The sequence below is a fragment of the Hypanus sabinus genome, chromosome 16 (genome assembly GCF_030144855.1).
Source record: "Hypanus sabinus isolate sHypSab1 chromosome 16, sHypSab1.hap1, whole genome shotgun sequence".
Lineage (NCBI taxonomy): Eukaryota > Metazoa > Chordata > Chondrichthyes > Myliobatiformes > Dasyatidae > Hypanus > Hypanus sabinus.
Window position 1 is genome coordinate 72,626,848 of NC_082721.1, and position 13,374 is coordinate 72,640,221.

Below are 13,374 nucleotides of genomic sequence, written 5' to 3' on the forward strand. Positions count from 1 at the left end.
GAAGATTTGGAGGATGAAATCATCAAAAGGATTGTATGACGACAGTCCATTATCTACACTAGGTGTCTGCTCTGATTTTGTTAACTTACAGTCAATCAAAAGAACGGCAGCGTACACTGGATGAATTGCTCTGTTGGTAATTATTAGGAACTAATACAGAATTTTATAGTACTATAGAAGTATTGATAGTTTTCTAATTTGTTTTGTATTTTATTAAAGTACATACTGTGTTATTCAGTTAAATGACAGTTTGTTTTTTAATATTTTTAAAACTAATTTCATGAAACTTTGGCTTATTGGGGCAGCCTCTTAATTGGGCCAAAATGTATTGATCCCAATGTGCCCCAATTAACCGGAATCCACTGTATGCCTGGCCTCGCAGTTGAGAAAAATGAACCGGTGATCTGAATGGCAAGCAATCTATATTCAGCTATTGACTAAATCTGAAGTGAAATGCTCCTGACTGCGACTTGAATTTTGGACCAAGCTATCTGGTTTACAATTGCCCATTCGAAAAAGCCACCGGTCCCACTGCAGATAAACCCTTGTCATCAGCAGCAATTATTTCTGGGGTAATAGGTAGTATCCTTAGTAAAGCGTCCATAAAAATTATAGTGGGAGATTTCTGCCTTATAGTTGTAATGATAGTTTCCGGATTAAAATGATTAATGGGGTATGTAGAAACTCTCCACTGTTCATGACATTTGTGGAATTTCTGACCAGTGAAAATAGTTTGGAGGAACGGAATGCAGAAACAATCTCTGGCTCGAGAAACTGGTAGTCCAGGACAGGAGGTTAATTATTAAGTACTAATCACCAACATTATAGAGTTTAACATAGTGATGGCTGAAGATAGAACATGTGCTTTAGCTTGTGTGTAGCTTAGCTCAATGGTACTGATTCCTCCTCCGTTCCTCTTTCCTGCTGAAAGCTGGATGTGAACACCTTGACTGGAAGGAATTAGACTTCAGTGTCATTCTGTTTATATGTTTATTTTTTTTCATTGTGTGTGTGTGTGTGTGTGTGTGTGTGTGTGTGTGTGTGTGTGTGTGTGTGTAGTGGTGTGAAGCAAAAATGCACTAGTGTTGTCCAAGGAGAGTGGAATCACTGCTTTTCTTGTGCTTCGGATATTACGTAAATGCTCCAAAGGGCAAATAGTGACAACAACAACAACTCTACCACCGAGTACTTGTAAAGAAGGCAAAGATTCCTTGGTGGATTGCAGCCGATCAGGAAGTGAAGTAGGAATTCTGCATGGAATACAGTCGGTCGATGGGGTTTCCCACTCTTGCAGGTAGGAGGCTGGATTCAGATGCGATCAGGAGACTGTGTGAACCATCACGATCCATGCTATGAAAGACTGCCTCCGAATCTAGCTGACACAAAGGAAAACATTGTCTTAAGGTGCAGTTTTTCCAAGTTTTATTTGTTGCTGTAGCTCTCCTAGCTTCTAAATCAGTCTGGTGCTTCAGTGTCCTTCTCCCCTCCAGAAGATGACAGTTCACATACAGAATTCAATACCACTTAAATCACAAACTGCAGTCAGTGCCGATGTTATGTTCCACATAATGGTTCTCCTGCTCTAATCGATCTCACGTCCTCACGTACAAGGTTTTCCTTTGAGTTTATCTTGCCTCCCTTCAATGCATCAAAGGTATTCACCTCCTCCACTCTGTGGTGGGGAATTCCACATTTTCATCACTCTCTGTTCTGGGGAGATTTGAGTGACATTGGACGGGCTATCTGACTATCACAACTGAGCCAGTTCCAGTTTCTTAAAGTCCACATCAGCCTGTTTTCACAAGGGTTCACTGGATGCATGAGAGGACAGGCACGCTGCCTGATATTGCCTCTGCACACTCCCTATTCTGAAGCCCACTGAAATTCTCCTTCGTTACTACCACTAAGACAACATAATTCAGGGGAGAGCAAAATAAAAACCAAGATGATGTACGGATAAACAAGAGAAAATCTGCAGATACATCCTGCCGAAGGGTTTTGGCCCGAAGCGTCGACTATACTCCTTTCCTAGATGCTGCCTGGCCTGCTGAGTTCCTCCAGCATTTTGTGTGTGTTGCTAAGATGCTACAGGGATTTTGTGGTCAGGCAGCATCTGTGAGAGAAGTAGAGAGTCGGTGTTTGGGGCAAGGCCTTCATCTGTATCTGCGGTCTCTTGTGTCTCTATTCCACTGCAAAGTCTCTTCAATGTATGCCCACTTTGAAAAGGTTTTCCTCCACATTTCCCTCTACAGGTGCTGCCCGGTGCTCCAAGTTCTTCCAGCAATTTGCTATTTTCTCCTGATTCCAGTATCTGCTGCCTCTTGTCTCTTAATGCAGTGCAGATTTGGAACCAGGACCTTTCTGTTTTATGAATGAAAAATCAATAATGTGGCTGTCATTTCTCTCAGTCTATTCAACTGTATCACTGCTGTGAAATTCCCAATGCAGCCAATAAGTAGAGAGAGGCCAAAACCGGGAGCAGTAGATGAGTGATGGACAAGCCTGAACGTTTGTACAGACTGTGGAAGTGAGAGGTGGAACACATTAGGTTGTTATTCACAAAATCTGCCTTTTATAAGGTTACCTATTATAAAATGCTATTTTATAATTGCTCTGCTGTTACAGGCAATGAGACTCATTCATCTCCACGTAGACATAAACTGCTTATCTTCCTGTTTCTTTAAAGTCCCTCATAAAGCTTTCTCCTTAATATTGCCACTCATCCTATTAGTCACCCACTCCTTCTTGTTATTCTTTCTGTGGTCTTTTAGAGGATCAAGTTGTTCTTCACAATAAAGTGTCCTTGAATAAACAACATACATTTTCTTTAACGTTCATGAGCAGTGATCTCATTGATATGTACAAGGATGCAAAAGGCTGAGAGGTGTTTCCTCTCACAGAGTGCCATAAGGAATGGGGGTGGGGACAATAGACATTAGGTGCAGGAGTAGGCCATTTGGCCCTTCGAGCCAGCACCACCATTCACTGTGATCATGGCTGATCATCCACAATCAGTACCCCAGGAAACTCCATCAGACTCAGGGGAGTCTGAGCCCAAACCTTTATTTCAGACTGATCCAAGGAGAAATTGGTTCCCACCAAGAACTTATAAATCCTTTTGTAGATGGTTATTCAGATCTGAAGCCTCTCAACTTTTATACTTTCTCATGACAAAGAGGGAAACCATCTGGTCCATTGAGTTTCTACTGGCTTTCAACACAATTCCACTTTCCCACACATTTTCCTGTAATCTTTCTCCCCCGCATTCTCAATAATTCCTCAGCCCTGAATCACCTGGCACTCAACTATCTTCAGCAGCATGCCCTTAGGACATGGAAGGGAAGCTGAGTCCTCAGGGAAAACCCATATGGTCACAGGGGAACGGGCATAGTCCACATAGATAGCAGCGGAGGCTAGCAATGAATCCGGGTTGATGGGGCCATGAGGAAGCAACTCTACCAACCTCTTCGTAAATCAAGGGATAAAGTGGGAGGAGTGGATCAGCTTTGGTTTTCTGGACAATGGAAAAGCCCGAACTCTGTTTCTCATCTTTCTGCCTTCCTATCCTCTGGACGTTCACCTGGTTACACCCTTTATTTTTCACGAGCCTCCTTTACTGTGACCCAGTTCTGTCCCTGTGCTCGGTCCGTCCCCGTCCGATGGGTGCACTCGCCACGAGGCTGCGTATGATCACCTGGTGATGGGGTGAGACTCTGGCTGAAGTGGTCCACGCTGTAGCTGCTCTCATCGATGGACCTCGGCTGTTGGTGCTGCAGAGAGGAATAGGAAGCCATCATCCTTTTCATCCCAGGGGCACTCGCCACATCTGCGCACGGGGGCAGAAAGAGACACATTGGCAAGTGGAATGTCTAAGGGAGCCAGTCAGTAGTTGATGTTCTTAGTGTCTGTAGGGGCAGAGCAATCCACCATCAATCATTGTCCGCAGAGGCAAGCTCACCGTCAACGTCCATGGCATTAGCCATCTTGGTACCAATCTTTGGAATTCCTGCCCAGGTTTTTGTCAGGAGTTCACAACATTCAACTGGGAAAGTGAACAGGGAGTGGCAGATGGAATTTAACTCAGACAAATGTGAAGTCGTGCATTTTGAGTTGTTATTCCAGGGCAGGACACACACTGTGAATGGTAACGCCCTGGAGAATGTTGTTAAAACAGAGAGATCCAAGGGTACAAGTTCCCTAAAGCTATGACACAGGTAGACAAGTTGGTGAGGAGGTCATATGGCATGCCTGGGGCATTGAGTACAAGATTTGGGACATAATTTTATAACTCTACAAATGATAGTCAGACTACATCTGCAATATTGTTCTGGGCAACTACAGGAAGGTGTGATTAAGCTAGAGTGGGTGTAGATTCTCAAGGATGTTGCTGAGACTGGAGGGCTTGAGTTATAAGGAAAGACTGAGTAGGTTGGGACTGGAATGAAGGAGGCTGAGGGGTAACTTTAGATGTTGATAAAACCATGAGTGAGGTAGATAGGATAGAATGTTGCAGTTTTTTCCCCAGGATCCATACCCATAGCCCATGTGGCCTCGTTTCCTAGTGTGACCCTCCAGGAAGAATAACCTGAACATTTCCATAGAAATACAGTAGGGCTCAGGGCTGACCCAATCACAGCCTGAGAGTGGAATGTATCTATTCTCAAACCCAGCATCAGAGCTGATTGCCTACACTGCACTCACCAGCTATTTATCATATCAAGCTAGCTTTGGCCCTACCAGTTCAGGACAATTTCACTCCCAGAGTTTCCGAATGATCACGACCTACAATATCTGTATAGATCTCTGTTGCCATTTCTCCTGATGGAATTCTGTTTCTCCCAATGGTTCCTGAAATAATCCATATTGGTGTTCATGCAAGCTGTTCCGGTGCCGAGTTCTTCATTTGATGGTTGCTCCATGTAGCAAAATCACAGACCTCCTCGGTGGTCGGCATGAGCATCACACGGACCTCATTCCTTCTTCACCTCTCCTGCCTATCCCCTCCCCGCTTCCCCTCCCCCACCCCTTGATCTTTCCTCTGATTGGTTTTCCACCCTCTCCCCACCTTCTTTATAGGGCCCCTGCCCCCTCCTTCTTTAGTCCTGACAAAGGGTTTCAACCCGAAACATTGACTGCTTCTTTCAACAGATGCTGCCCGACCTGCTGAGTTCATCCAGCCTTTTTGTACGTCTTGATTTGACCACAGCATCTGCAGTGCACTTTGTGTTTACATGGACCTCATGCACCGTCTCACGGAGAATTCAGCCCAGGATCGAGGAATTCAAAGGACATTCTTCCTTCCATTCATTTGAATGGAAGGGAACAGTTGACAGGAGCTTTGAGTAATATTTTAAGTGATAATCATTTAAAGATTACTTGTCTTAATGTTTGTACGACTTTTAATGGCTTGTTAAATTATTTTTTAAGTATTTAAATATGTTTAAATTTGGAACTCATTTTGGATTTTAAGTTTATCTTTAAATATTTCTTTATTTTGACCACTTGGTGGTGTGGTTTGTTTGGCCAACTTATTTTTAATTCCCAGCTTGTGGTAGGGCTCATTCTCACTGCCCAGGTATCAGTCTCTATGCAGGGAAGAGGACAACAGATACTCGGACTTGCTGTAGAGAATCTGTCCGGCTGTCACTGTAGAGATTGCTGAAGGGAAGCTTGTGATTACCAGTGCCCACAAAGTCCTGTCCATTCTGGTACTTCTTTCCTCCTCTCCTTCAACCAGCGCATTCCAGATTTTGATGACTAGCTTTACAAACCCACGACCCGGTGTTTCTTTTAGTAATAACTGTAAACAGGGGTGTTTGCTGTTTCTTGTTTGTTTCTTGTAGTGATAACTGTAAACTGGGGTGTTTGCTGTTTCTTGTTTACTAAATTAATAGGATGTTTGGCTCAAATTGTTTCAAAGCTTGGAAATCTTAGGGTTTGCGGTCCAAGACCATTACATATAGGAGCATAATTAGGCCGTTCTTCATGCCTGTTCCTCCGTTCAGTCATGGGTGATTCTTTTTCAGCTCCATTCTTCTGCCTTTGCCCAGTAACCCTTAACTCTCTTACCACTCAAGAACCTGTCAATCCCTGCCTTAAACACACCCAGTGACTTGGCCTCTACAGCCCTCCGTGGCAATGAACTCTGCAGCTTCACCACCCTCTGGCTGACGAAGTTCCTCCTCATCTTTGAAGGGACGTTCCTTTATTCTGAGGCTGTGTGGTCACTTTAAATTTAGGGCTTAGTTGGAACACCCTCCCTGAGGTGTTGATGGAGGAAGGTACTTGCACAACATTTAACAAGCATTTGATAGCACAGAAGGCTACCGGTGAAGTGTGTTGAGTGTAGGTAGGTACTTGATAGTCCACTTGAAGAACCTGTTTGTATGCATATATGCCCTTAACGAATAAATCTTAGAATTGCAGTCTGCAATCTGTTACAGACTGAACTCTGATACTGAAATCTACTTTGTCCATGAATGTTGGTACTCACTGGTCTCACATTTCTGTGACAGGTTCGAGGAGGTGTGAGGAATATTTCCTTGTAGTGAGCGATGATTTTAAAGGAAGCCTTCCAGGCAATAGACATTAAATTGCTGACCAATTTGAAATGTCTTTACTGTGCTATTCAATTTAAAGAAGTTATTAAAAATCTTTTGAAAACATGATCTTTAAATGTAGTTGTCTGTAAATTTAGATTATGTTGAAGTGTTTTAAGTTTTCCAGATATTAAAGTTAATAGTTCAGAATAAATCTTAAGCTCTCTTTTTTGTTTATAGGCAGAGCCACTTACTGCTGGGATAATGCAATGATGGCTGACCAGCACTTTATCCAAACTTAATGAACTGCAGGAAGCACGTAAGTTTTGTCAAGGGTAGCAGAACACAGTCTTTACATCTTCTCCCCCATGTTCTTTAACATCATCCCCTTTCCCATGAAACGCTTTTCTGCAATGAGAATTACTGTTGTTGCTAAAGCCACTCTTCACCTCTGATCTCAGGATCTCTGATCGCTCTTTCACCATGAGACCCCTTCGGCAGTTCTCCCCATCTCCCTGTACCTCTTCTGCCTCTGGCCGCTGTCAAATCGGGAATCACTGAGCACCTGCTGACCTTCACTGTCCTTGTGCCTTGTCCCTCGATTCGAGCGACATAGTGAGCCAAGGTGCTGGTTGTTCAGCCGCTCTTGTTCCAGCTGCTGCTGCCTTCGAGCAAGTTTCTTCATCTGGAGATTTCGAACAAAAACAGGATCAACTTTTACGTTCAGAACTGATCTTCCGTGTAAAAAAACACAGGTTATAAACACTTCTTATTTTGCAGGTTTAAAGATGAATAGTATTCTCAACAGAAAGAAATGCAGAGGGTTCAGTTTGACCCCTGAGGTCACTGTCCTCCCTGATTTTGAGGTCCTGAAGAGATTAAACTTCAGGGACCCAGAAAAGAGCACCAGAGATCCTGAAGCCGCCAAATGCTGGAAAACTGAAGCAACACACAGACCCACTGGTGAAGCTCAACGGGTCTGGTAGCATCTCTGGAGGGGTTCTCAGGACTGAGGTGGGTTACGCCCAGCAGTCTGGGTGGTGTGAAAGAGGAAGGAAGAGGTCACAATCTCACAGAGTCTCAAGAGCCAACACATAAGGTAAATCATAATGGTATTTCAATGGATTCCACCTCAAGGACCCTGTTATCTCACAGAGGTTTGTTGTTTGAATCTGACATGGGATTTGTTGTAGATCCATACCACGTGGAAGAAGGCCCATCAAACACCTCAAAGTTCAAAGTAAATTTATTGTCAAAGTAAATATATGTTGCCATGTACAACCCTGAGATTCATTTTCTTGTGGGAAATCACAGTAAGTATAAGAAATACACAGAGTCAATGAAAAACTGCACCCAACAGAACAGACAAGCAATCAATGGTCCAAAAAGACTGTGCAAATACAAAAAGAAATAATAATAATAATAATAATAAATAAACAATATTGACAATATGAGATGAAGAGTTCTTGGAAAGTTCTTGGAAGATTCAGAGATGAGTGAGTGAGGCTGATTGAAGTTATCACCTCTCATTCAAGAGCCCTGATGGTTGAGGGGTAATAGTTGTTGCTGATGTGGCGGTACAGGTCCTGAGTCTCCTGTACCTTCTCCCTAATGGCAACAGCAAGAAAGGAGCATGGCCTGGGTGCTGGGGATCCTTGATGATGGGTGCTACTTTCCTGCAACAGAACTCTGTGTAGGTGTGCTCAAAAGTGGGGTGGGCTTTACCCATGATGGTCTGGGCCATATCCACTGCTTTTTGTAGGCTTTTCTATACCAAGGGCGCTGGTATTTCCATACCTATGGAATACCTATTTACACCAATCTTACACTCATTCTATACTTCTTTCCCAACAGACCATTTGGGTCCCTCCAAACTCTACCATTCACCTGCAAGCTGGGGGGAATTTGCACTGGCCAGTAACCTACCAACTGCATGTTTTTGGAACATGGGTCACAGGAAGGACATTCCAACTCCACACAGACAGCACCTGAAGTCAGGTTTGAGCCTGTGTCACAGGAAGGGTGAGACGGTGGTTCTATTAGCTACACCACTGTCCTACCCACTACCAACCCTTCCACTGAGCTTTCGAACTGGAGCCAAGGTCAGCTGAGTTCGGATGTGTCCGGCGCAGTGGCTGGCAGGGAGGTGAAAAGTTTGCACCGCTTTTGGTTTTTCACAGCCTCAGCACAGTGCAAGTAATTTAAGGCTGAGGAAAACCTTCTGAAGCAAAAAGAAAATGGAAGAGATGGCCTTTGCTGGAATCTGGGATAAAACACAGAACATGGGAAGATTCCAACAAGTCACGCAACATCAAAAGAGAGGGAAAAGGTGTACGTTTCAGGTTGAGACCCTGCATTGGGGTAGGTCAGATAAAAAGTTGGGTTTCATGTTCTAACATATTCCTACTATGGTCATTTGAGAAACACGGCAACTAATTTGCATTCAGTGAGATCCCACAAACATCAAGGAGATTTTTGGCCAGTTAATCCGATTTGGCAATGTTCTGGCCAGGCAAGGGGACTAACATTAAATGCAAAATTCTGTAGATGCTGTAAATCTTGAGTAACACATACCAAATATGGTATGGTATGGAGGGTTATATGGGAGGCTGGGTTTGAGGGTCGGAACAACATTGTGGGCTGAAGGGCCTGTAATGTGCTGTACTATTCTATGTTCTATGCTCTAATACCAGAGGGACAGTACTTCAGTACATCAGAAACACAACTTTTCATCTGGGTCTCAACCTGAAATTTACAAATCAAAGGCACCGATACCGGAAATGCATAGGTGCTGCCTGATCTGCTGAGTTCCTCCAGCATTTTGTCTGTGTTGGGAAGTGGCCAATATTATTATTGTTGGAATCTTTCAAATGGCACCTCACCTGACAGATGCACCCATCATTGCTCAGTACCAGACTGATTGGATAATGCCCTGTGTGTCTGGAGTGGGATAAACATCCATGATATTCAGATAACAGTGCTGCACTGTGATTCACTTTAGTGTTCCTTACTAAAGGAGGATTGTGTGGGATTGGAGCAGTGGCAAAGATGCAGAACAAAGAACAAAGAGCAGAAGATCGAGTGGGGCGGGACAGATGGAAGAAGTGAAAAATGACTCTCACCTTGGCTCTTTGGTTCTGGAACCAGACTTGTACAACCCGCACTGTGAGGCCGGTTTCTGCAGCGAGGGTCTCCCTGACCTAGAACAAAACAAAGGCACTGATACCAGGAATTGCCCTCCTCCCCTTGTGTTGGCCTTCGGTTTCTCAGCAGTTGGGCAAGTGCCATTCGAGGTTTGTGTGTTGAAAGTATTCCCCTGTGCACCTATGTACTTGTGTGGATGACAATAAAGTCAACCTTGACTTTGGCTCTTGACTGCTGCTGTAACATTCATGTTGCACCACACTGTACAGGATAAAGCAGCCAGTGGGTAATTGGTTAGAATGGGAGGGTTTCTTATGATGTACAGTTGGGCATCCTAGGCTTGTAACTGCTGGAGTTTCGAAGGATGAGAACATGCTTGTCAAGTTGCAACCAGGGATGAGCATGTACGCCTGGGCCTATACTCAATGGGGTTCAGAAGGATGTGAGGGGATCTCATTGAATCCTGTACTCAATGGGGTTCAGAAGGATGTGAGGGGATCTCATTGAATCCTATGAATATTGAAAGGACCAGAGAGAACATTTCCATTGGGAGGCAAGTCTAGGATAGGCTCAGAATAAAGGGATATTCCTTTAGAACTGAGCTGAGCAGGAATTTATTTAACTATAGGGTATTGAATCTGTAGAAGCTGTTGCCACAGAGGGCTGTGGAAGCCAAGTTATTGAGTGCATTTAAGGCAGAGTTTGATAGGTTCTTGATTGGTTAAAGGGATTAAGGGTTAGGGGGAGAAGGTAGGGCAAGGGATTTGAGAAGTATCAGCCACGATTGAATGTCAGAGAATACTCGGTAGGTTGAATATGTCTTAATTCTGCTCCTATATCTGACGATCTTATGGCATTGAATATACTGCTTACTGATAGCAGCAACATTCCAGTGCCAGCATAGAATAACAGGGGCTCAGGTAAAAGTTGTGGAGTTCTACACCACAGAAACAGGCCCTTCAGCCCTTCCATGTCTGTGGTGACTTCTTTTACCCATCAACACTAATCCCATTTGCCTGCTTTGTGGCTATGTCCTTTATATGCCCGGCACATCTTAATGTCTGAGTGACTGCACACCACCTCCGTCAGGGGGTTCCAGGTATCACCCGCTCTGTGTGAATAACTTACAGCCCTCACGCTTACCCTCCCTCCCTTCCACCATCAGATTTCTGAATGAACAATCAACCCATGTACGCTCACCACTCTGATCCTGATCCCTCAGATCTCTTTCCTCTCCTCTGATGCAGGTGGCATAATCTCAGAGTCTGTCAATATGTAAGAGATATGTCTGGTCTTGATAGTGGGATGAAAGAAGGGAATTTAGCATTGAGGTTACAATCAGATCGTGCACAACATTAAACTGTTGGGCAGATTTGAGGAGCTCTCTTTCTTGGGCCTGATTTGTTATGTTCATCCAGTGTCCAAAATGTTTACCCTCTCCACCGGTAACATCTCAGCACGTTCTGCCTATGTGATGCACTGCAGCAACTCACCAAGAACTCTGTGACACAAACTTCCCAATTCCCTCAACCCCAGTGCCTGGCGGGGGTGGTCAGAGGAACAGGCAACAGTCCTCACTGAGAGGTCAGCAGTGGAAAGGGTGAGCAGCTTCAAACTCCCATGTGTCGGCATCTCTGACAGTCTGCCCTGGGCCCACCAGCAGCTCTCCTTCATATGGAGTTTGAGGATTGGAATGGTGCCTTGCAAATGTCCCTAGATGTATAGTGGAGAGCATTATGACTGGTTGCATCACTGCCTGGCATGGAGGCTCCAATGTGTAGGATCACAAGAGGTGGCAGAGGATTGTTGACTCAGCCAGCTCCATCATGGGCACAACTCTTATCACCATCAAGAAGATGGTGCCTTGAGAAGGTGATATCCATCACTACGAACCCTCACTGTCCAGGTCATTCCCGCTTATCGTCACTAACATCGGGGAAGAGGTACAGGGGTCTGAAGACACAAAGTCGGTGATTTGGGAACAGCTTCTTATCTCTACCATCTTATTTCCGAATGGTTCATGAACACTACCTCAACACCCTTTTTTGAACTATTTCTTAGTAACTTATAGTAATTTTATGTCTTTGCATTGTACTGCCACCACAAAACAATAAATTTCACATGACGTAAAACGGTGATAATAAACCTGACTCTGTTCTGATTGATCAGGTCCACTTTCCGGCCTTGGCCCATAGTTTCCCAAGCCTTAACAATGCAAATACTCCTCTAAATATTTGCTAAATGTTGCAATGTTTCCTGTCTCCCCCATTCCCTCAGGAAGTGCATCCAGGCTTCCAACCACACCAACACAGGGGCTGAGAAATGTTCTGAACACCCTGTAAGGCTTTGGACACTCAGACACATCTTGCCCTTCTCACGGCTCAAGGGCTGTATTGCCTTTATACAACGGCTCCAGCCCTGATGGTTGATGGGACACTGTGATTGGTGGCGGAGAGCTGTTACTTCCAGCTGCTGGGCCGAGACCCACTTGCACTCTGTGCGCAATCTCCCCCCCCACCTCCGACCCCACGGTCCTGCTCCTACCTTCCTACAGGGTTTGGAGGACACCTCAAAGGAAGCCTTGAAGGCCCGTCGCTGCTGAGTGGTGAGGATAGTCCGCGGGCGTTTGGACCTTAGGCGCACTTCACTTTCACCATTGTCCTTGTCGAGGCTCTGGCCGAGTTGTCTGTCATCCTCGTCTCCACTTTTCACTGACGGAAAAGACAGAGAGTAAAGTACTGAGTGTGGAAGTCCCTTTTGCTCTGTCTTTGAAGGATGATTGTCCATGCTGTATTTATGACCGTTTCCGGACATCCCAACCAATTCAACGTAGGGAAAAATTCCAACGCACACAACAGATGACACTTGAACAGTTTTTATCGCTACAGACAAACATGTTTGTCACTTTGGAGACAGCATGATACCTCATAGAATTACTGGATAACCGTTCCTTGGACATGTGTGAGGTTACAGGGAAACAGGTAGAGAATAAGATTGACAGGAGTATTCTGCGAGCTGACACAGACTTGAGGGACTGAATGGCCTCCCTTCTGTTTTATAAAAAAAATGTGAAAATACGAGTTTGAAGGAGGAAACATTTTCAGGTCACCGAAAGGAAACGCTCCCTTTGAAACATGCCTTGGAATCACTGACATGGCAGGGTAAAGGCATTCAGTTAAAAGATCGCTCTGGTTTGTCTCTCCCCTGATGCAGCCTGACCTGCTGAGTATTTTCAGCTTTCCCCGCTTTCATTTCAGATTTGTGGCAGTATTTTTGATCTTCCCTCACTACTACTCTGGATCATCCACTTAACTGCCCCGTCTATGAGCTGCAGTGTAATCCTGCTGCCGTAAGCCGCTGTATGTAAAGAGTTCTACGTTCTCCCCGTGACCTCCAGATGCTCCAACTACCTCCCACAGTCCAATGACGTACCTGTTGGTCAGGTAATTGGTCATAGTAAATTGTCCCATGATTAGGCTAGGATTAGATCAGGAGATTGTTGGGCAGCAGAGCTCAAAGGGCTGAAAGGGCCTATTCCTCGCTGCATCTCAATAAATTATTAAACAACTAGGTCCCTAAATGTGATAAAATGGTCTCCTGACCTCACAATCTACCTTATATGAGCACTTGTCTGCCTTGTAGCTGCAATGGTATATTCTGTACACTATTATTGTGTTCCCTAGTGCACTGC

At 44.6% G+C, this 13,374-nt stretch overlaps 1 protein-coding gene across 10 annotated transcripts in view; it reads right to left on the reverse strand.

The window, feature by feature from the left end:
• Positions 1-1,015: 1,015 nt before the first annotated feature.
• The window catches only part of lmx1al (LIM homeobox transcription factor 1, alpha-like), a 114,418-nt gene continuing 102,059 nt past the window's right edge, over positions 1,016-13,374 (reverse strand). For 9 of the 10 annotated variants that reach the window (XM_059992113.1, XM_059992118.1, XM_059992111.1 and 6 more), the window contains 5 exons: positions 12,228-12,394; positions 9,662-9,739; positions 7,113-7,224; positions 3,695-3,826; positions 1,016-1,372 (listed from right to left, as the gene is read on the reverse strand). In XM_059992113.1, the coding sequence (XP_059848096.1) occupies positions 1,230-1,372; positions 3,695-3,826; positions 7,113-7,224; positions 9,662-9,739; positions 12,228-12,394 (632 nt within the window). In that variant the 3' untranslated portion in view covers positions 1,016-1,229. Of the gene's footprint in view, positions 1,373-3,694; positions 3,827-6,988; positions 7,225-9,661; positions 9,740-12,227; positions 12,395-13,374 lie in introns of those variants that run through there. The other variant, XM_059992121.1, reaches the window with a different exon arrangement.